This window comes from Mixia osmundae, assembly GCF_000708205.1.
Source record: "Mixia osmundae IAM 14324 unplaced genomic scaffold scaffold_4, whole genome shotgun sequence".
NCBI classification, from domain to species: domain Eukaryota; kingdom Fungi; phylum Basidiomycota; class Mixiomycetes; order Mixiales; family Mixiaceae; genus Mixia; species Mixia osmundae.
Genome location: NW_014575560.1, coordinates 951,253 through 972,992, shown reverse-complemented (window position 1 = coordinate 972,992; position 21,740 = coordinate 951,253). Strand labels below are relative to the sequence as shown.

Sequence of the window (21,740 nt, the reverse complement as noted above, 5' to 3'; positions counted from 1 at the left end):
AGGATGGAGGGCGTGACGCGTGGCATGTGACAGCCGGCTAGCAAGACGCGTCAAGAAGTGCTTCGCCACAGGCTGCCACAGCGCATATCAGCACTGGACAATCACAGAGCCAGGGCGGAGAAGCTCTCAGTTTATGGTAGTCGCGGACTGTACATGCACTCAAAATACAACCAACACTATGCTCTTATGTCTTACTTCGACTCGCTAGCGCTCAATGCGCCACATCTTCCCAATTGGTCGGCTCCCCTGCAAAGTATGCTGATCAGTGACGCCTGTGACACGACGAAGATGAAGACGTACACGATCGACCAACCGTCTTGCTCAGATCTTCGCTCGTCACTTTCTTGCCAGCAGAAAAGTAACCGGCCGCAATCTTTGCATCGATCTCGACGTGTGCATCCGGTCCAATGAGATGGTCAGGCAGATCGTGTCGGTTGAGAACAGCTGTGGCGACGATATATCAGTGCTCTGAGAATGGCAGGATGGATCGAGAACGCACAAATCCCGCTCGACGTGATAGCATTGTATCTGTTTGTGACTATGAGCACATTGCGAAGGCGTCAAAAGGAGCCTTACTTCATGTCCGACATCGACCAGAGATGGTCAATCTTTGTGACACCTAGCCAGTGTAGTGGATCGGGCATGAGCTCTTGGAATCTCATATCCTTCACGCCTGCAATGTCTTCCGTCCTCTTGAAGTAGTCTTTCGCCGAATCTTCTGCATACTTGCGCGCGCAATAGACGAGATACTTGACGACCTATACCGTCATCATTCAGCATAGCACGACACACCCGGTCAAGCGAGCCTACCTCGCCGAGTGCGCGTCCTTCCTTGCGATAGTAGATCACCAAGCCGACGCCGCCTTCCTGAGCAGTCTTGACGGCGTGCTCGATGCCGTAGATCAGATATGGTCGACACGTGCAGACGTCCGAGCCAAAGACGTCCGAACCTGAGCACTCGTCATGCACACGGAGTGAGAGCACTTTGCTCGGATCGGAGAGATAGGCCGGATTGCCAATGATATAGGCCGTAGCTCCGCTAATGGGCGGTAGAAACGTCTGCAGACGTGTCGTGAGCATCCCGCGTGCAGACTTTGCTTTGCACGTACTTTCAGATCGGGACGAGTGAGCAGCTCGGGGTACATCCCGCCGGTCTCCTCAAACAATGCACGGCGAAGGATGTTCTCGGAGATGCCAAATCGATGAGCGATGCCGGGCAACCACCAGACATTATCAATCGCTGCCTTGCCGCAAACGATATCGACACCTGCCTCCTTGATCTTCAGATCCATCTCTGCCCTTGCCTCTTCTGTCAATATCGAGCCTGCTTGCTTTGCTTGCTTCGCTGCATCCGACCATGCTGACGGCGTGGGAACGATAATCTTGCCGTCGACTTTGATGCGACCTTTGAGCACGGCTTCGTCTATCTCGGCCAGCTTGAGATGAGCTCGCGTGACCGAGATAGTCGGCCTGACGTCAATTCCCTTGTCGAGGTGGGACTGCTTGTAGACTATCATGGACATGTGTGACCATGGATCGAGCGAGACGATCTTGTAAGGGTCGAACCAGGCCGGCTGAGGAGGCAGGTCGAATGGTGGCTCTGTATGAGTGTAATCGGGCCGATGGAGCGGATCGAGATTGCCGGTAGCCATTGCCAAGGCGCGATAGACGCAATAGGGCCCAGCGTACGCGCCGATCGCATTTCTAATCTTGAGCGAGTCAGGCTGTCGAGAGGCGACGACTGGCCCTCTCTCGAGGGCAGTCCTGGCGCCCCAGTTGAGCGGAATAGGGTCGATGCCGACTTGAGTAGGATATGTAGTGAGGACGACGCGTGTCGAGAAGGCAGGCTCCTTCTTGCCCGTCGGCGCGACGGCCGAAGTGGGCGATTGCGAATGTGACCAGGCGAGAAAGCGCTCTTTCTCCCTGAGCGAGTCTTCCATTCCTCTGCTTGCAGCACGAGCATGGAAGCTGGACGAAGTTGCGCCTGGTGAGCCGACCCTGAACCCGGCAGACTTGACAGCGACGGGCAAAGTCAAAGGTGTCGACGCTTGGCTCGCGGGCAGCGATACAGCTGGGATATCGCGAGGCGAGCCGGCAAGCGCGGTCGACAGGGCGGAGAGAGAAGGCACACGCTGGGGCAGCAGAGTAGAAGGTGATCCAAAGGCATTGGGATGATCGGGTGAGAGAGTGTCACCTGTTTCGCTGCCTAAGCGGCTCGTTCGTTGCTGGCTGATCGAATCCACCTGAGTCTTGAGAGCGGCTTGCTGCGTCTTGAGATCTTTGACTTCGAACAAGATGGACTGCAGGACATCGAGCATGCTGGCGTCGCCCATAGCGTCAATGTCGCCCTATCTGTCAACACGTGTCACTTGGGTCAGTGACTGCAGAACAGGCTGAGCTTGTATCGCGCACTCTGGCTGTGACGTTGAACCTGAGCTAGGGGGGGAGGGGCGAATGGAGGGAGTCACGATGACACGAGTGAGGAGCGCTGCCTTGTATCGATGCCGTCACCAGCGGACAAGCACAAGCCCGATAGCACAACGCGCGCCGCGCCTGCCTGTCAGCCAGACAGCGCGCTCACGTGCACGGTCGGGTCCCATCGCAAGTCGCTATGCAGTCATCCTACAGCTTCAATCAGTCTCCCTTTGGCGGTCAGACGAACCAGCAGCATCATCAGCAGGCTAGTGGCTCAGCTTCTTGGCAGCAGCCGTCTTTTCAGCAGTCACCGCAAAGACCGTCAGGCGGCCAGAATGGCTTCACACCCGGTCTGTACAACAGCAACGCGGCAGCAGGAGGCGCAAGCATGCCCTCTTCCTCGTCAGTGTACATGCAGCAACAGTCTCAGCAGCCCGGTCAGCCTGCCCAGCAAGAGGGCGCGAGGAAATACATGCCTGGCTACTTGACTTCAAACTATGCCATGTCTTCTCCTACTGTAGGATCGTCTCCTCTCAGCAAGCACGCTCAGTAGACTGATCGGAGGCTCTCTCCCTCCCTCGTTCTCAGAGATTGAGACCAGAAGAGTACGAGTATGGCTCCTCTCCCGCGCACGTCTCGCCCGTCATGACGCAACGATCGAGCGTCTTTGGGCCCCAAGCATCCACTTCGCGCGACACGCCGTCTAGGATACGACGCTCGACTGCAGACACATCCTTTGGCGCCTCGACGTACGGTTCGCACGCCAGTCCGCAGAGAAATGCGGCCAATGCACTTTTTGAGGACGCGCCGCCTATCTCATCCTTGGATGACACCGACGATCTCCCCGTTTCCTACGCCAAAGTCAGTAGTCTCTTGAATACCACGGTATCGTGCTAATGTCGATACGCAGGACACGTCCATGACATTGTCAACCTCACCAGCAAAGAATGGCGCAGAGGCAGAAGGCACAGAGAGCTATCGCGTCCATGTCTTTGGCTTCACCGTGGCCTCACTAGACGCTGTACTCGATCACTTTGGCTCAATCGGCGACATGGAACTCGTAGAGTCTTGTCCCGAAGGCGGCAACTGGATCACGCTGGCCTACAAGGAGGCATGGGCCGCCGCACGTGCTGTTCGAAGAAATGGAGAGATCATCGGGGGTCTCATCATGATCGGTGCCAAATGGGCCGACTCTGAGCCCAAATTAGCTCCCGCTGTCAGCGCGACGAATGGGACAGTTCAAGATGCTGCTGTCAAGCCTGTCGACAAAGGTCCGATCTCAAGCATCGGCCAGCCGATACCGCTGGCCACAGGCTCGCCTTTCAGAACCTCAGTCACAAGTCAAGCCAGCAAACAGAGCAGCTTGCTGCAGACGCTCAATTCGGCAGGCACGCCAACGGCAAAGATGTTTGCGGACCGGGAGAAAGCGCTCACTGCCGGCGCGACGAAGCAACAGACACTGCTGAGCAGGGTCAGCGATCTCGTCTTTGGGTACTGAAACATTGCATACTTGCGCTATAGGTACTGACAACCGAATCGCGTTCATCTAGACGCCTCTGAGACGCTTGCGGGACTGGACGATCTGAACTACCTCGTCGCTCCCGTCGTCTACGTCTTCTCCTTCGTCTTCTAGCTCTGCAGATTTGCGCTTCGTCTTTGCTCTGCCCTTGCTAGCTCTGCTCGCCCTCGTACGAGTGGACATGTGCAGCGTGATGGGCGAGCAGGCCTTTTCGCACTCGGCCCAACTATCGAATCGTGTCAAGCGCAGGGCTGACGCGTTCGGTTTGAGATATTGTATGTAGCTATACGCAGTCGTCTTCCAGATGTCACCGATCATGCCATCTAGCCAAAGTTTGATGATGACGCTCTCCGTGTCATCCTTTGACAGCAGTACTTTGCCCTCGGCAATGCTGGCTAGATCGATCTTTCCTCTGCCAGTACCAGCCTTGCCACCGCGCGACTCTGTGTTGTAAAGACCACTGCCAAGACCACGGACGAGATCGCAGAGCTGACCCGTCGTCAGTCGACCATCGTTACGCACAGCTTCCGCGAGCACGCGCAGGATCTTCCATGCATGTTCTCTGATATCGACGGTCGAAACATCTCCCGGCGACCGCAAACAGTTGTCACAATGCCCACAGGCCTCTGCTTCCGCAATGCCAGTGCGACTATTGGCAGCAAAACCCATGGCAGAGCCGTGTGTGTCGGCAAAGTATCTCGCAAAGATGAGTTTCCTGCAGGTCTTCAGATCTGAGGCATAGGAGATCATCGTGCCCAGCTTCCTGCTGCCGTCCCGATCTGTAGCGACCAGACTCGCCATACGTGGAATATCCTGAGACCTGTACCAGAGTACGCAGGAAGCATCTCTGCCATCGCGTCCGCTCCGGCCGGATTCTTGCAAATAGGCATCCAGATTCTTCGACAGCGAGTGATGGAAGACGAAGCGACAGTCAGGCGAGTCTACGCCGAGCCCAAAGGCTATCCTGTTGGCGCTAATCAGCTCGTGCAGGGACTGCAGTCTCGTACTGACGTGGCACAGATGACTTGAATGGATTTATTACGCCATTTTCGATGGCAGCGTTCCTTCTCTGCATCCTCGAGGCCAGCATGGAACGCTCGAGCAACAATGCCGCCTTTGCTAGCTTCCTCTATAGCTTGCGCAGTCGTCTCGGTATCCTTCTGACTGAGGCAGTAAACGATGCCAGACTGACCACGATGGTATTCTTGTATGAAATCTACCATCTCTTCGACAAGGGCGGGTGGGGAAGCTGGCTTTGCTTTGACGGTGTAATGCAGATTCGCTCGATATAGCGGCGCTCGGAAGAGTACAGTCCCGTATGCGTTGGCTGCGGACGGCTCGGTAACCGGGGGCAGCTCAAGGATGCTCAGCAAATCCTTGAGTACTGTCGGGCTACACGTAGCAGTGACGAGGGTAAAGGGCACCTCGGGAAAGAGTTTCCTGAGCATAACGAGCTGGCGATAATCAGGTCTGAAGTCGTGACCCTGCTGCGATGCGCAATGCGCCTCGTCAATGACAATCCGCGCAAGATTACCGGCAGTTTCCAGTTTTGTGAGAACATTGACGAGTCGTCTGGACTTGACAACTTTCTCTGGAGTGACGTATAACAGCTGTAGAACTGTCAGAGGCGCACTACAGTAGCACATAGCCACTCACTTTGATATCATCGCCTCTCTGCAGACGCGCCATGATACCGTTCGTCTGCTCTTTCGTCGTCGTGCCAATGAGTGCCTCGGCCTCGACGCCCACTTCACGGAGTGAATACAGTTGGTCATGTATGAGGGATAACAGCGGACTAATGATGACGGTCGTGCCTTCTTGAAGCAAAGCGGGCAATTGATAGCATAAGCTCTTGCCAGAGCCAGTTGCCATGATGGCCATGAGCGTGCGACCGTCCATGACGGCGTTACATACCGCTTCTTGCAGCGGACGGAACGTGTCGATATGCCAGACAGACTTGAGATGCTTTCTCAGATCCGCCGACCATGCAAAGCTATGGCTCTTATAATCGGTCGCACTCGTTGATCTCTGCACTGGCTTCGCTGCGGGCGCTACAGGTCGCACAAAAGCTTGGATCTCAATCTTCAGCGCCCTGTGCCGCACGAGTAGCTGGGTCTTGAGGGCTTGCAGCTCTACGATTTGCTGATCTATGGAATCAATCTCGGCGTCCAATTGGTGGAGATCTTCTGTGAGGCCTTCATCTGGCTCGGCAGGCGCAGGCGCAGGCTCTTCGGGAGGATTTCGTACGATTCGGCGATCTTCCTCGGCCGCCAACTCATCTTCATCTTCATCGATGACGACTGGAGCGCTGCGTGCCCCGGTCGACGTGCTTGGCCTGGCCGTACGTACAAGTTGCGCTGTCCGATTGGCTTGTACGATGACGTCCCAGCCATCATCGGAAGCGTCACCGTCGGGATCGTAGCTCATAGCGCAGGGACATACGCTGATCGCAAAGATGTCAAGCAGGCGACGCGACAAAGTTAGCGAGCGCTTCAGCATGTCGTCATCGCGTCGTAGGCCCTTAGCGGCAAGCGAAGTAGATTTCAACAACAAGTCTAATCTTCTACAATGATGGCTTCTGGCACATTTTCCTCGTGACTGGCCATCGATTGCCTTGGCGTGTGCAGGGCTTGTGCTGGGCCAGTCGTCTGCAATGGCCTGGATCGCGTGCTCCTCTTGCCGTTGTACTCAGCATGGAGCTGAACGGCGTATTCGTGGTCGGCATCGAGACTCTGCGGCCCAGCAGGTGGCTGTGTCACGTCAGGCGAGGGCAGAGTCGATTCGAAGCTGCTCATGCTCTTGAGTCCACCCGCCTCGAGACGGCCGGCTAGAGGTGGAGGACGCAGCGCGGGACCCAGGACTTCGAGCGGCGGCAAGGCGGCGTGCGCGGTGATGCCCTCTACCTCCGGGTTGCCATTGGTTCGAGACGGGATTGATGGCATGTCCGGACGCTCGGTCACATCAGTTACAAGTGGCCATCGTGTGTGGTATCCTGCGCCGGCCGTTCGTGTTGTCGACGGCTGGCCGATGATCTCGAGCTCATCGTCGCTCTGGATAATCTTTTCGGGTTGCACGTGACCAGTAGGTGCGTGCACCGGCGTCACACTATCGACCTCCATCGCATCATCGTCCAAGGTCAGTTCTGAGCCGAAGAGGTCTTTCCCGCTGATGTCATTGGCATCCGGTTGTAGACCGTGCGTTTCAGCACGTACAGGGACTTCGTGAGCCTGTTCTCCCTTTGCTTCTGCTGCTGCTAGCATGGTCGAGTCGAGCGCGACTGCCTTGTCAAGCGCTAGAGATGCTGTCGTTGTGACCGATGAATCTTTCTCGCCAGGACTTGGGACTTCTGTGACTGACGCTGATGCTTTAAGCTTGACGTTCTCGTCGCTCGTTTGTGGCTTCTCCTTGTCTGTACGATCCTCGTCGGTATCTTGATCCGCCTTCCAGCTTGACCACGTCTTTGACAGATCCGTGATGGTGGCCTGCATCGTCTTACGCCGAGCCAGGCACTCCTCGCCACGCCAGCTAGCGAGAGTACTGCGGTCCATAGATCTGTGCTGCATGTCACGAATCGGCATAAGCTTGCGTCAGGCGTAATCGTCACACAACGTACCAGTAAATTGTCGAGCATCGCATGCGGGTCACGAAAGAAAACGTCGACGAAGTGCAGCAGGTAGACGCCGCAATCATGGTAATTCTGCTGCTCTGGACATCTTGCTGCGATGCCTGACACCTCTTCGACTGACAACTCTGAGGACAGTTTGCCTCTTTTGTCTTTCGCTTCGAGTACGAGATAGGACCGAAGATCTTTGTGGACTTTGCCATGCCTGCCGCCCATCGAGTCGAAGCTGATAGATTTGACTCTGCGATGAATGATCAGCTGAGCGAGAGTGTTCATCCTAGTAGCTCACTTTGATGATGTGTTGTCCTTCATGAGCTCAATCCTATGCAAAGCTAGCAGATCGTGCGCGAACGGAGCTCTGGCTACGAGCTGGTGCGGACTGCTCGGGAGATCCGTAGCACCGCTTGACCTAGTGGAGATGGACATGTCGGCATCCGACTGCTCATCATCGCTTGTCCGAAGTTTCGACAGCCGTTTTGTCGTCCGTCGTGGTGGCCGCTCTGGAGGCGAGGGTGTTTCGAGAATACCGCCCGGGTTGACAACAATGACTAGGTACCAATGAAAGCTGCACCAACGTGTCAGCCCCACTCGTAGTACTTTGCAAGTCGCTTACTGTTCGTTGACAGGTATGATGATGTAGTCTTTGTCGAACAAGTCAAATTTGGCTGTCCACTTCTTGACAGAGTCGTAAGCATCCTGCTCAGTGAAGCTACGCAGATGTCAGCTGCGGCGAAGCGGGAAGCTATTGGACAAACCCTTTGCTTCGCTGCGAAAGCTTCTTGTAGAAGAACGAGTTGAAGATGTGAATCTTGTCTGCTAATGCAGCGTCGCGCTTTCGTATATCATCAAGGATGAGTCTGCGGCGGATTTCAGCCAGATCAGTTGATAACGTTCTGAAGCTTACTTGAGACCAAATTCGATGAGGGTATCGTTGAGGTACTCGCCTTCGTCGAGGCGGTTGAAATCGCCCTTTGTAATTGATACCGCGCCAGGCGCATCAAAAGGATAGACCAGCATCCTATCCGGACCATTCAGCGACCGGAGCCCAGCTGAGGAACTGATCAACATACACTTCGCCATCGTCTAGCGGCCTGTCTTTGTTAAGTGCTTCCTCATTAGCACGAGTGCGAGCAGATTGCCGCGTGGGCCGTGCAGGCTCATCGAGAGCTGTCAGGCTGGGACGCGGTCTTGGCCTAGGTTTAGGCGGGTTGTCGTATGCGGCTAGCTTGTCTTGTTTGACCTTTTCGGCTACGCCTCTGATGCTCAGAGACTTAGGCGGAACTTTCTCGGGCGAGTCTTCGATACTGATTGGCCCTCGAGCACGAGGCGGCGTTCTCTGGTTCACCGGCTCGTGCGCCGGATCGCCTCTGATCGTCAGATCGGGTCCGAAAGCAGGATCGGTCTCAAACCACTGCTGTATGACCGCAGCAGTCGCATGCGCTCTGTCGAGACAGTGCTCAGCATCTGCACAGGCCAGCTTAGGAGCAGAACTGACTTGTGCTTGGAGAGACTCGTCCCAGGGCTTGCTGCAGGTATGGCTATGTTGAGCTGTTGAACGAAGCTATCATAATCGGTCAATGCAGTAGATCTGAATGACCGTATGTCCATCTCAGGTGCTGCGTCGATGATGAAAGAGAGTGTCGCCGGCCCCTGTCTGAGCTCTGGAAAAGAGCGACCATCTGGCCGAAGCTCGAGAAGATCGTCCGGCTTGCTGCTGAACGTGAAGGACAGCAGGCGGGAACGCTGAATGGCGCCCTGATCGACAGTCGCTTGCGCCTGTGTAACCTGCTTGAGGTCTAATTGCGTCGTATTCCATCTAGTGCCATCCGCGCTTTCTTTGCGGATGTCGAGGGTCTCGCCAGGCCGCTTGGCAGAATTGATCTCCAATTGCCAGCAGCAGTCTTCCATCGAGCCAGAAAACTTGTTGTCATCTCCGAAGCAGTCGATAGAGTAGTGCCAAGCCTTGATGCTGACTTTCTTGCCCGCTTTCTTTGAAAAGCTCGGGAGAGACGGCTTTTGCGACCGACCGGTGACCTTATCCTCATCTTCATACTGCTGCTCCAGCGACTTTGATGTGCTTGCTTTCGACGTCTGGGGATAGTACGGAGTGGCAACAGACCGCGCCTTGCCTCTGACAAGGTTGAGCTCGTCCGGTTGCAACTCGTCGTCTGACTTTTTCTTCTCGCTTCTGGGCTGCATCTTACTCGTTTGCTTGCTACCGGCTATCGAAGTGACCGGCAGCTGCTTCTTGAATTTCAGTGGGACGCCAGCATTCGCATCGATCTTTCGCTTCTTTGCAAGATGATCGGCAAAAAGCCCAGTCGGAAGTCGGGAAGACTGTTCTGGATCTTTAGGTGGTCCGATCGGGGTGGGCTTCGGTTTGTTTGCTATCTTGGCGCCGTTCTGTGCGTCATAAAAGCTCTTGGCAGGCGTTTCGAGGACCTGAGTGGCCAAATTCTTGCGCACTGTCTCTCTGAGCTGTCGCTCCTGTGCCGCCATACCGGCATACTGCATCTCTGTAGATCTGTTCGGCGCAGAACCGCGCCTCTCTCTGATGCCAGGGTGATAAGACGGGGCAGGCTTGTTCGAGTAAGTCGATATCGAATCAAAAGGTGGCGCTGGTCGCTCGTCTTCGTCGCTGCTCGAGACACTGATGATGGGCGGGGGCGTCAGTCCGGTCTCACTAGTACGCGGCGAGACTGCCGGTAGAGCTCGCTGTTTGCCTTTCTTGCTCGAAATGGCAATGGGCTCGCTATCTTCGAAATCCGATAAGCCTTGCTCATAGACCGTCTTCTTGACTTTCCGCGCCGACGTAGTCGTCTTGACGGGACTACTCGGAGGGAATCTCAGAGGAGTCTGCTTGAACGAACGAGGTAGCGAGACGGAGGGTGAAGGCGCGTGATCACCGTCGTCCTCGTCGTCGCCGTCAGAGACTTCGAGCGTGACGTTCCCCTGGGCAGTATGCTGATCGAGCAAGCTGAGACCGCGTCGCTCTCTGCTATGACTGGCAACGTGCAGATCCTCAGCCCTTCGACTGTAACGGGATGTCGGTTCCTGTCTGCGCTGTGACTGGCGCGGCTGCAATCCCTGAATGGCAGAATCGAAGATGGCACGCGAAACTGTCTCGTGACCACGAATAGCTACGTCTGAGGTGGACCGGCTGTACGAGTCAGAGTGGCGTCGAGTGTAGGAGGAGAGCGATCCAGAAGCAGTTGGATGAAAATGGCGAGACCGGTTGGGTTCAGTGTGGTTGCTGCGATCGTAGTGCGCTCTCTCGTTGTCGATGTATGACATGCCTCGGGGCGGAAGCAAGCACTGGCTTGGTCCTCGAGCCACGCCCTTAGCGGGTGTAGCTCGTCTGATCGCTCGAAACAGGCGCAGTCAGCATGCCTTGACGGGTATTCCTGCTCGCTCGCTCGCAACGATATGCCCCACTCGATCTTTCCTGATCTATGCCGAGCTGAGGCTGTCGTCAGACCTCAAGCGGCACTGGGCGTGGCGAGAGACCGAACAGACAGGAGGCGGCGGCGGCGGCGGCGCGTCAATGTCAACGCAGTCGAGTGACATAAACCAGTCAGTCCAGCCAGCTTCGGGTCAGTCATCATGTGGCTGCAGACCCTCGCCAGCGTAGGCATGGCCGTAGGTAGAGTCTCTCGTTGCCCACAGCTCCATCTCAGCCGCTGATGATGATCCACATGGAGGGCCGCCGCTCGTCTATGCCGATCAATTCGTGAGCATCTTGCGACGAAAGGACTCGAGCGGCTTCAGCATCGACGTCTGCGGTGTCCTCATCATCGCCAACATCACTCGCATGTTCTTCTGGCTCGGGGAGCGCTTCGAACTGGCGCTGCTCATCCAATCTGTGCTCATGACTCTCGCACAACTCGCCCTGCTCTACGTCTGTCTGCGCTTCAAGCACGATGATCCTCACGCGCCTCTGTCGGAGACATCACTCACGCTCAAGGTAGCCAGATCGACCATGCTCAATCGACCCCTGCAATTTTGGCAGTGGCCCGCGTACGGCGCCTACATCGAGTTTATCGCGGCCTACATCATCTTCCTTGCCGTTCTCTTTCTGGCGCTCGGCCGCTTCGAGACATTTGTCGCCATATTGGGCTTCGTCGCTCTGGGGTTGGAGTCAACGCTACCACTACCGCAGCTATACATCAATTGGCAACGCAAGTCGCTAGCGGGATTCAGAACGACTGTCCTCCTCGGCTGGATCTTCGGCGACGCTGTGTGTGCGCCTTCTCTCTGACCTTATCTGGCTCATTCCATACGCGGTGGACAGTTCAAGACGCTTTACTTCTTTCTGCAGAAAGGTACGGCCATCTCGCGCGCACAGGCTCGACTCTGAGCGTGCAAGCAAACAGGTCCAATCTCGATTCAGTTCAAGATCTGCGGCATTTTCCAGGTGAGTCGAAAGCCTCCAGCAGCTTGATAGTCGTTTGATGCGAAGGTTGTCACAGCTCTCTGTGGACTGTCTGATAGCTTATCAGGCGTGGCTCTACCGAGAGAACACAAGGCGTGAATATGCGGACGGGCAAGACGAGGGCCTCTTGCGCGATCCGCTAGGTTCGACAGCATAGCAATCTGCATCACACGGGCAATATGTACAAGCAACTGGGTGTTGTATTTCTGCAATCAAGCGGCAAGGATTTTTCGGATCAACTTTACACATGGCCGTCGCAGTATTTGGCGGCAATTCGTAGGATAGCAGACCTTGCCCCAAGCGCTGAGACCGTGCAGGAGATGACGAAGACTAGACACGCGAGACCGAGCAAAAAGTTTAAAGGTATAATGTACAGCTCCAAGACTTGAGAGCAAGTATTCCAAGAAGTCAGACCAGGCCAGGCAACTAAATTCTATGGTCTGTCAGACAACGGTTGCGTATGGCAACCGCAGACATCGTGTCGGACTCGCACCGACATAAGCAGGGCATAACGTTGCCTTCGCCTGCTTAATCAGATAGTAATTAGTTACAGTCATACTACTAGCTACGTGTCATTGCTTTATCTGATCTGATCTGATTTGATCGCGATCGGATCAGAACAAAGAGCGATGTTCGACTTTGTCGACGAAATGCTCGTAGTATGTCTGCACTCTGTGCGAGATGATTGTCCTCCTACTCGCTCTGGCAGCAGTACTATACCTCGTCTCATGGAGCTGGTCTCAATGGACCGAATTCCAGCGCAATGTCGCTATGCTTTCGTCAGTCATACCGCTCCCACATAAGATCCAGGCTAATGGTACGCACAAGCAGACACCTACCAACTTACAAGCTGCTCATCCATCCCCATCATCTCTTCTCCATGCTCGTTCCGCGAATGTCCTACATCAATCTCGGTGAACAATATACCTGGCGCTACAAAATGGACTGCAAGTCTGTCCGCTTGCCATCAGCTGTGATCTGACATGGCAGCGCCAGTGTACTGGAAAGACAAGCCAGCCATAGCAGCAATCTCGTCAGCAATGCCGATGCGACGCAGCATAGTCATCTCAGATGCACAGGCGGTCAAGGCTATCGCTAATGACCGCATTTCTTTCGTCAAGCCAGTTTCGCTCTATGCTGCTCTCGCGCTCTTTGGCCCCAATGTCGGCGTTGTCGAGGGAGCTGAATGGCGAAGGCATCGCAAGATCGTTGTTGGTCCCAACTTCCAGGAAGTGCGCGAGGTGTCTTGTCCTGCAAAGCTTGGCTAATGCGTCTGGCAGACGACGGGCTTGACTGCGTGGACAGAGTCTATCAGAACTGTCAACATGTGCATCGAAGACTGGAGGGCGAAGCAGACTTCGGGCGAGGTTGTCGTGCAAAGCGCAGTAAAGCTCACACTCAAGGTGAACTTATTGCTCTTTCAACATCGTCGCTCTGACTCAACAACGAGGACGTCCAGATTGCGCTCTTTGTGATCTGTGCTGCCGGCTTCAGCCAGAGACCTCCATGGCGCGACGATGCGCCCGAAGCACTGCCGAAAGATCACAAGATGCCCTTTCGGACTGCCTTACACGGCGTTCTCGAGAATGTCTTTACCAAATTCATACTGCCAAACGTGCGTACTTATGCGTAACGCGTGATCCCGCCTAACGTGCCTGAAGTGGGCTCTACGCTTGCCAATTCAAAAGTGGCGGCATACGGGTCAAGCTTTCGACGAATTTGAACGATATTTGCGCGAGATGGTCGCGCATCGGCGCGCTACTTCGACCAACGTACGCGAAGGCGAGGATGGGCGCGAGGATCTACTTGGCAGTCTCACTCACGCCAACGCGAGCACCGATGCTAGCGAACCGTCGAAGAAACTTGCTCTGACTGATCAGGAAGTCATGGGCAATATTTACATCTTCTTGCTCGCCGGTCATGGTCAGCTTGCTCGCATGCTGCCCTGACTCAGCTAATACAGGCAGGATCGTAGACACGACGGCACATACGCTTGCTTTCACGCTTGCTCTTCTCGCGCTCTATCCCGAAGAGCAGAAGCGACTGTACGAGCACATTGCCAGTGTTGTGCCTGCCGATGGTACAATGGTACGTACTTCTCTGGGCCAAAGTGCATCTGCTGACCTCGCAACACGGCGGACCAGGATTTTGAGCTGTTTCCCAGGCTGGTACGTTCGAAGATGCTTGGTTGCGGAATCGCGCTGATGGCGAAGCACAGACGCGCTCTCTCGCGGTCTTCATGGAGACTTTGCGACTGTATCCTTCTGTCGTCATCATACCCAAGTACAGCGTCGTCGATGCGGTCGTGCCTATCACTGGCGATGACGGGAAGCCGGCCACTGTCTTTCTGCCCAAGGGAGGCGAAGTCATGATCAATACTGTCGGCTTGCACTACAGTCGTAAGTGCATCGCCAAAGCGCCCTGATCAAGCTGACCGCCCCGCGCGTTTGAAGAACGCTACTGGGGACCAGATGCTTCCGCTTTCCGACCGGACCGGTTTATTGACGCGCCAGATGGATCATACTCTTGGCCCCGTGAAGCATTCCTCGGATTCTCTGCTGGCCCTCGCTCTTGTCTCGGTCAAAAGTTCGCACAAGTGGAAGCAGTTGCGATCTTGTCAGCGCTCTTGTTCAAGTATGAGGTCTTGCTCAAGGAAGATGTTGATGGAACTGCGCCCAAAGGCGAAACGCTCGATCAGAAGAGAGCAAGGATCACACAAGCAAAGACGGTCATTACGCTCACCCCTTCTGCAGTACCCATCATCTTCCGCGAAAGAGAGATAGCACACTGATTCAAGCATGGTATTTGGAGTGCACACTAGTACGTCAGTGGATATATACAGCAGCATTGCAATGTCAACAGCAAGGTTTCATACAGTGTCGTCCTCTGATTGCTCCTGAATTGGTATGATGACTGAGCTCCGCCTGGTATCCGATGTGGAAGACGAAGGCGATTTGGGTGGCAAAGGTAAGCTCACGCCGGGCGAGAGCACTCTCTTGCTTGGCGAGAGCGCCCTTCTGTCAGGTATGACTGACCTCGATGGCGTAGACGGCTGAGAGCTGGATGGAAGCACTTGGACGCCAGTACTGCTCAGGATGCCATGAGAGTGTTGCTCCTCTTCGTCTGGGTATGTTTCGGCACGCTGATGTGTTTGTGAGTACGTATGCCCATTCAAGGGCCGAGGTGGCCGTTCTTGTGGCCGCGGTATTCGGTGCAGCAGACCGTATCCGATGCCGCAGCCTAGTAGACCATCGCCGTTGCCCCAAGATTTATTGGGTACGAGTACAACCTCGCGAGTGATGTCAAAGTCAGAATTATAGACAAACAAGCGCAGTGGCCTTTCGTCGTGCTAACCGCTCATCTTAGCGGCATTCAAGTCTGTCACGAGGGCTTACGTTTTCTACAAGCTCGTAGAAGTCGCCCTCTCCGCGTAGTACGCCGCCTGCGTAGCCTATGATGTAGTCGCCATAGGGGACCAGGCCTGCGCTTTCAGCTGGACTGCCTTCCATGATCTCCAATACATGCCAGACCTGAAGTGTCATTCCATGCTCAGATCCGAAGAGCCGCACGGCTGAAAAGACGCACTTGTTCCAGCGCACCCTCTGGGTTGCACAGGCGCATCGATAGGCCCAGCAAAGACGGTTCGGCGTCGTCATGAGCTATTTGACCTTTCCTAGGTTGCATCGACCAAGACCGACTGGGAACAAGCTCGACATCTACCCATCGCGTGAGCAGTGGATTAGCATAGCGACGGCAAGCTTACCCCGTAGCTCTTGACGTTTTGATGACCAGACTTGGAGCAGAATCTCTTGCCCCTCTGAGCGCTCGATTTGTTCGGTGAACGCATCGACATCCTCAGTCTGTGAGCCCGTCGTTCCCTTCAGGCGTTGCCACCGAAAGATGCAAGATCATACTGACCAGCGCGAAGCCTGAGATGCCCATGAGAAAGTCAAAGAAGGGCTGTAGCCACAGCACAATCACATCAGCCGTGTCATAGCGACGAAGCAGGCTTGACGGGACCTCTATGCCTGCGTGAGCTGCCGGCGAATTCTCTGCCACGCGCAAGACGTGCAAAGCGATCTTCTTGCGGGCTCCATCGCCGGGCTTGGACTCTGATGCGCCCATTGGTCTGCTTCGAGTCCGGTATCTTCGACGGGTTTGACGCGACGCGTTGCTCCTTCGTCGACTTGTCGGCCCCCAAGCCGATGCCGGGGCACTCCCTGACGTGGACAGAACAGCATGTCGCTTGCTCTTGAGCCTCCCGACGACTTCAATCATCCCTACAAGCCATGTGGGCCGCCTATCCAAACACCTGATCGTCACTGAGCCAGACCGCAGATGACATCCAATCTGATCTCATGCGACATGTCTACAAGGCCATCGAATGCAGCCGTCCTGCCATTGTGGAGTCGCCTACAGGCACTGCGAGTGCTCCAGTGTTCACCAGCTCATCAGGTCTCTGAAGAGCGCAGCGCAGGGCAAATCTCTTAGCCTGATCTGCTCAACGCTGTCCTGGCTTCGAGACAATACAGCAAGGGCGCAGACGGTCGTGAGGGCGGACTTGCAAGCCCAATTAGCGCATACCCTGTCAGATGGTGAGCTGCTTGACACGCTCCGTCGCAAGCGAGATTGATTGCATAACGCGACAGAGCCGGCGTGGGTCATTGAGCAAGAAATTGCACGGCGGCTACGCGAGCTTACACAAGCTGAACAAGACCTGACTGATCGCTTGACTGCACTGCGCGAGAAGGAAGCCAACATCAAGAGGGCGAAGGCAAGAGCGAACCACACGAACAAGCGTCAAGTCAGTACGAGCCGCGTCTGTCGTCACCGGGCTCACTTGTAGACCATCAGAAAGTTTCGCATGAAAGCGAAACGTCCCCTGTTGGCGATGCAGACGAAGAGAAATTCGCACCCGATGAGCAGGACGGAGAAGGCGAAGATGACGGTCTGACGCCGGAAGTACGGCAGATGATGCATAGGTGGGACCTGATACATGATTTGCATACTATGCTGCTTATCCAGGCAGCCCTGCGCAGCTATCACAATCGCGGCAACAGACACTCCTCTGATGCAGACGATGAGCCTGATGTCACAAAGGTGCGACATCACCCTGCGTCCACTACCCTACTGATGTCTGGGGCAGGTGTATTATGCGTCTCGCACACATTCGCAGCTCGCTCAGTTCGTCCAAGAGATTCGCAAGACTAGCTTCGCAGACACGACGCGTATTGTGCCGCTTGGGTCGAGAGCCAGTCTCTGCATCAACGACAAGCTAAAGAAGGCATGCGGAGGCAATACGGAGACTCTCAACGAACGGTGTCTCGAGTTACAAAAGGCAGGCGAGTGTACTTGCCTTCTGTTATTGTAGTAGTGACTGATATGCGCTTGCGTTCGAAGAGAAAGGCAGTCGATGCGAGTTCTTACCTTCGCAAGAGGAAGAGGACAAGATGATCGGTTTCCGAGATCGTATCCTGGTGAGCCATGTCCCTGGCAGTATCATGCCTTGATTTACTAGCATCCGCAGGCTACCACCTTGGATCTCGAGGACCTTGAGGACTTGGGCAGAGCAACGCACGTATGCCCCTATTACGGCTCTCGGCGAGCGATCAGACAAGCCCACGTAAGCTCAAGCTTTACTTTTCGCAAAGCGCTCACTTCTTGCAGGTCGTGACCTTGCCGTACAACATGCTCTTACAGCATGCTGCGCGCGAGTCTCTCGGGATCTCGCTAAAAGGGTCTGCTGCACCTTCGTTCTGCCACAACTGACGACTGATGGATCTTGCAGTCATATTGTTATCATCGACGAGGCCCACAACCTGATCGACACTGTGCTCTCGATCAACACCGTATCCATCGCATCCACATCTATCAGTAACGCCTTGTCAGGCGTGCAGCTATATCTGCAGCGATTCAAGACCCGCCTGAAAGGCAGCAACACCGTCTACCTCAAGCAACTGCTTGCCATCTTTCGCAGACTGGAAGCATATTGTATTACGTGGTCTGAAAGTCGTCAGAACGCAAAGGCAATCGAAGAACTCATGCTACCGAAAGCACTTATGGAGGACTTGCAAGGCTCGATAGATCAAGTCGATTTGCACAAGCTCGCCGCGTATATGAAGACGTCGAAGATTGCCCACAAGGTGAGCCGCGTGCTGACGTGTCCGTTCAGACGCTGAGGTTGGTGGCGTAGATCAGCGGCTACGCAAACATGCAGGCCGAAAAGCAAGCACGTGCACAGCAGAAGCCGAACAAGCACAAGGTCCTCCTCGTCAATGCAGTCTACCAGATTCAGTCGTTTCTACTTGCGCTCACGAATCCATCGCGCGACGGTCGGATTATTGTCAGTAGAGCAGCCGACTCATCGAACGTCTCCCTGCGCTACCTTCTGCTCAACCCGGCAGATTCCTTCCGCAGCATCGTCGATGATGCCCGGTCTGTCATACTTGCGGGCGGAACGATGTCACCACTCAGCGACTTCGATAACCAGCTCTTCGGTCATCTTGCAGCAGATCAGAAGCCAATGGCGCTCTCGTGCGGCCATGTCGTGCCTCGCCAGAACATCTCTGTCTCGGTCATTCGCAGCGGACCGACGAAGCAAGACTTTCGCTTCACATACGAGAACCGGGACAACTTAGCAATGGTCCGTGTTATTGCTGAAGCGCGAACAAGTGCTAAGCGGTAGAGTGCCGACAGCTGCAAGATCTTGGCAGCGCGATCGCGACCCTTGCGCGTGTCTGTCCTGCAGGCATTGTCTGCTTCGTCCCTTCGTATGCTTTTCTTGACAAGCTACAGGCTGTTTGGAAATCGTCGGGCATGATCGAGAGGATACGGAAGAACAAGCTAGTACGCAGGGCGATCCTTTGGTTTCATGGCGCTGATCATTGTCGCAGATCTTCATGGAGCCCAAGACCGCAGGCGAAGTCGACGCAGTACTCAAAGGTTACTCGACAGCCAACAGCTCAGGCAACAAGGGCGCCATCCTGTTTGCAGTCGTTGGCGCCAAGCTATCAGAAGGCATCAACTTTGCAGATGACATGGCGCGAGCAGTCATCATTGTCGGCATCCCTTACCCCAACGCTGCTTCAACTGAACTCAAAGAGCGTATGCATCATCTCAGCGCAGAGTCTAAGAAGCGCAAAGAGATAACAGACGGGGGCGATCAACTCTATTCAAATCTTGCCTTTCGCGCAGTCAATCAGTCCATCGGACGAGCGATCCGGCACGCAAATGACTGGGCGTCCATTTTGCTCATCGACACTCGGTATGCAACGCCCGCGCTACAAGCAAAACTGCCACAATGGATCGCTAGCGAAGTGCAAGTGCCAGAAAGCTTCGGCCTCGTGTTGCAGAAGACGGCGCGCTTTCGATCGAGCCATGTCGTTACATGATGATGCAATCATCCTTTTTGAGTTGCGTCTCTGCTACTCCCATCGAGGCGAAAGTGTCGAAGCGATGACTTGGGGCGGTGGCGGGCGGCGTCGGACGGACTGTGCTCTCGCGCTCACGTAGCTTCTCACTCGTGTCGGAGCGGCCCCCAAGAGAGGGGCTAGGCGAATGTGACTGGTAGTGCTGCTGGACGGGCTCGGCTCTCAAGCTTGTGTCCGAATTGCTGCGGCTACCGGCGATGCGCGAAGTCGGTCTCGGAGCTGGCGAATGCTCGTACACACGCGAACGAGGTCGAGCACGCTCACGCTCGCCGGTGCCTGCAGCCTGTCCGACGCGCTTGATGGTAGCACGACGACGAGCTTCGCTGACGACTGGTTGCTGCTGTTCTACCTCCTGTTGGCGCGACTTTTGCTGGGCGATTGTGTGCTTCCTGACGAGCTTGGTCGAGATGTGGTCTTGATGCTCATTGCGCGTGATCGATCTCTCGGCTCCTCGTCTGAGAGCTTGCAGACGTTCACGCGCATCCTCATTATCCGGCTCGAGTTGCAGAACCTGCAGGCGAGTACAGTCAGTAAGGTGTCTGACACGATACAGCATTGCACTTGCCTTTTCGTAGAAACGCTTGGCGACTTCCAGTTGAGGCTCTCCTTGGAGTCCAACTTCGTTGTAGTAAGCGAGCGCAAAGATTGCACTCGGCAGGCCTTTGTCTGCCGCTTTCTCGGCAAACGTGTACGCAAGCTCTTCATCTGGCGAGAAGACGCCTTCTGCGCCACACAGAAACCTGATCTGCGTGTCAGCTTGGGTCATGAGAATGAGAAGGTAAGCTGACCATTTGCTGAGAGCCATATCGGCTTCCTCGCTACCGCCTTGACTTGCAAGCGAGTAGTATTGCACACTCATAAGAGGATCGTATGGCAGGCCGAGCTGAGCATATTCGTATGCAGTACCCATACGGCATTGCGCCTTTGTTTCGTGAAGGTATGCAGACTTCTTGATCCATCGCCCAGCATCAACAGGATCGAGTCGGGGCAAGACAGAGAAAGGCAGAGGAACTGAGGGGCCAAGGTCGAACTCGTGATTGATGAGCATGCCCCATACCCACAGCGGCGTGGCCGTGTCTGGGTCGGCAAGCTGATCTGCGATCTGAGCAGAAGTCCTCAACAGCTGGACGCCTCTTGCAGAGTCACGCGCTAATCCGAGCTGGCCTTGTAGGTATGCCATGCCAAGTCGCTGTAGGCAAAGGTGCGGCATCAGTTCACCCAAAGCATATAGAGCATGAGCACGTACAAAGGTGGAGGTCACATCGCCGAGCTGGAGACCTCGCTCGTAAGCATCACGCGCGCGATCCTCTTCTGTAGCCTTGCGGCGATCACTGAAGGTCTGAGCGGTGATCTCGTACTCTCTTCCGATCTTGTACCATGCCGGCGCATACTCTGAATTGCCTGCAGCCTCGAGGCCTCGAAAGCCTGCAGCCTTTGAGGGCGGGAAATCTTTGGGGAAAGTGCCGGAGAGTGTGAACTCGGCACAGAGGTAGATGGCTTCCGGTACAGGCGGCAAAGTCTTGCTGTATTGCTTGATGACGGCGATAGCCTCGACGATGAGAGGCACGAGCGTGCGGTCTTCGATGCGGGAAGTCAGTGCGGGTGCGGCGACTGCAGCATGCTGGCGCGCGACAAAGCTGAAGACGACTTTGGCCCACATCACCCTACTCTGCGGATCCACGGGACTGACCCGCAAGGTCTGATCACGCATGGTGGCAATATCGTCGAGTGTGGGCAAGGGCAGAACGAGGGTCTGATCGGCATCGTCCAGCATCTGCTCGCTTTGAGATCTGACGAGGCTTGAAGCTCGATGGTGCAGTGTGGGTGTCGAAGCCGCCGCAGGCAGTCTAGCCGTGGGAAAGGGGACAATGTTGGTGTCTTGTGAGTCAGGCGAATCGGGTGCAGGTCCACTGTTGTGTAGAGGCCGGTCGGGTGAGCGGAGCATGCTCTCTCTCGATCTTGAATCATAGCTTGATGCGGCGATGGGTCGAGGCAGCATTGGTCCTTGATTCGCAGAGGAAGGGTGAGGCTGATCGCTCACTTTGAGTCCGCCAAATGAGCTAGCTAGGCCAGACGAGGCGACAAAAGACGATCTGCTGGATGGCATGCTGTCGAGTCGGTTGCCAATCGAGCCAAGGTGGCTCCTGCTCTGTCTATGAGCCGGTTCAGGCTCCCTCTGTGACTGTGCGCATGAGCGTCGGGGTCTTGGCAGGCTGTGACGGTGAAGGTAGCTCTGACCTTGTGAGCTGTATCTGAGCTGGGCACGAAAGCAGTGACCCTTTCGAGATGATCAGTCAGTGCAGCTTGCCGCCACCCTTGCTC

The 21,740-nt window shown here is 55.3% G+C and overlaps 9 protein-coding genes across 9 annotated transcripts; 4 read left to right on the top strand and 5 right to left on the bottom strand.

The window, feature by feature from the left end:
• Positions 1-144: 144 nt before the first annotated feature.
• Positions 145-2,539, bottom strand: L969DRAFT_86929 (uncharacterized protein). The gene is made up of 7 exons (XM_014713380.1): positions 2,413-2,539; positions 1,110-2,352; positions 811-1,059; positions 577-758; positions 500-528; positions 301-444; positions 145-246 (listed from the first exon to the last, which is right to left on the bottom strand). Exons 2-7 carry the CDS (start codon positions 2,331-2,333, stop codon positions 212-214), a joined length of 1,863 nt encoding a protein of 620 aa, XP_014568866.1. The 5' UTR covers positions 2,334-2,352; positions 2,413-2,539; the 3' UTR covers positions 145-211.
• A 72-nt stretch (positions 2,540-2,611) lies between these two features.
• L969DRAFT_102984 (uncharacterized protein) lies at positions 2,612-3,944 on the top strand (the record flags this gene model as incomplete). Its single annotated transcript, XM_014713379.1, has 3 exons — positions 2,612-2,932; positions 3,004-3,276; positions 3,326-3,944. 3 exons carry the CDS (start codon positions 2,612-2,614, stop codon positions 3,911-3,913), a joined length of 1,182 nt encoding a protein of 393 aa, XP_014568865.1. The 3' UTR covers positions 3,914-3,944.
• Positions 3,945-3,961: 17 nt separating this feature from the next.
• Positions 3,962-6,361, bottom strand: L969DRAFT_48300 (uncharacterized protein; the record flags this gene model as incomplete). The annotated part of the gene is made up of 3 exons (XM_014713378.1): positions 3,962-4,893; positions 4,929-5,544; positions 5,591-6,361. The coding sequence occupies 3 exons, from the start codon at positions 6,359-6,361 to the stop codon at positions 3,962-3,964; spliced, it is 2,319 nt and encodes a 772-aa protein (XP_014568864.1).
• Positions 6,362-6,438: 77 nt separating this feature from the next.
• L969DRAFT_86927 (uncharacterized protein) lies at positions 6,439-11,072 on the bottom strand. The gene is made up of 8 exons (XM_014713377.1): positions 9,052-11,072; positions 8,627-8,998; positions 8,461-8,574; positions 8,312-8,413; positions 8,170-8,265; positions 7,846-8,121; positions 7,548-7,797; positions 6,439-7,491 (listed from the first exon to the last, which is right to left on the bottom strand). The coding sequence occupies exons 1-8, from the start codon at positions 10,848-10,850 to the stop codon at positions 6,490-6,492; spliced, it is 4,011 nt and encodes a 1,336-aa protein (XP_014568863.1). The 5' UTR covers positions 10,851-11,072; the 3' UTR covers positions 6,439-6,489.
• Positions 11,073-11,159: 87 nt separating this feature from the next.
• Positions 11,160-12,145, top strand: L969DRAFT_47740 (uncharacterized protein; the record flags this gene model as incomplete). Its single annotated transcript, XM_014713376.1, has 5 exons — positions 11,160-11,199; positions 11,258-11,793; positions 11,848-11,878; positions 11,930-11,970; positions 12,026-12,145. 5 exons carry the CDS (start codon positions 11,160-11,162, stop codon positions 12,143-12,145), a joined length of 768 nt encoding a protein of 255 aa, XP_014568862.1.
• A 181-nt stretch (positions 12,146-12,326) lies between these two features.
• Positions 12,327-14,860, top strand: L969DRAFT_86923 (uncharacterized protein). Its single transcript, XM_014713375.1, has 11 exons — positions 12,327-12,379; positions 12,436-12,767; positions 12,820-12,935; positions 12,985-13,220; positions 13,269-13,391; positions 13,448-13,603; positions 13,650-13,911; positions 13,964-14,076; positions 14,133-14,156; positions 14,207-14,387; positions 14,442-14,860. Exons 2-11 carry the CDS (start codon positions 12,670-12,672, stop codon positions 14,777-14,779), a joined length of 1,647 nt encoding a protein of 548 aa, XP_014568861.1. The 5' UTR covers positions 12,327-12,379; positions 12,436-12,669; the 3' UTR covers positions 14,780-14,860.
• L969DRAFT_86922 (uncharacterized protein) lies at positions 14,811-16,136 on the bottom strand. The gene is made up of 6 exons (XM_014713374.1): positions 16,009-16,136; positions 15,907-15,948; positions 15,752-15,848; positions 15,574-15,704; positions 15,384-15,518; positions 14,811-15,337 (listed from the first exon to the last, which is right to left on the bottom strand). The coding sequence occupies exons 1-6, from the start codon at positions 16,111-16,113 to the stop codon at positions 14,858-14,860; spliced, it is 990 nt and encodes a 329-aa protein (XP_014568860.1). The 5' UTR covers positions 16,114-16,136; the 3' UTR covers positions 14,811-14,857.
• Positions 16,137-16,227: 91 nt separating this feature from the next.
• On the top strand, positions 16,228-19,379 carry L969DRAFT_94096 (uncharacterized protein; the record flags this gene model as incomplete). The annotated part of the gene is made up of 14 exons (XM_014713373.1): positions 16,228-16,279; positions 16,327-16,412; positions 16,466-16,583; positions 16,638-16,792; positions 16,843-16,970; positions 17,028-17,088; positions 17,135-17,330; positions 17,389-17,465; positions 17,516-17,611; positions 17,656-17,726; positions 17,777-18,131; positions 18,182-18,631; positions 18,685-18,834; positions 18,882-19,379. 14 exons carry the CDS (start codon positions 16,228-16,230, stop codon positions 19,377-19,379), a joined length of 2,493 nt encoding a protein of 830 aa, XP_014568859.1.
• A 598-nt stretch (positions 19,380-19,977) lies between these two features.
• On the bottom strand, positions 19,978-20,628 carry L969DRAFT_47998 (uncharacterized protein; the record flags this gene model as incomplete). The annotated part of the gene is made up of 2 exons (XM_014713372.1): positions 19,978-20,158; positions 20,207-20,628. Coding segments are annotated over 2 exons (603 nt in total), but the record flags the coding sequence as incomplete, so codon positions are not given.
• Positions 20,629-21,740: the final 1,112 nt, after the last annotated feature.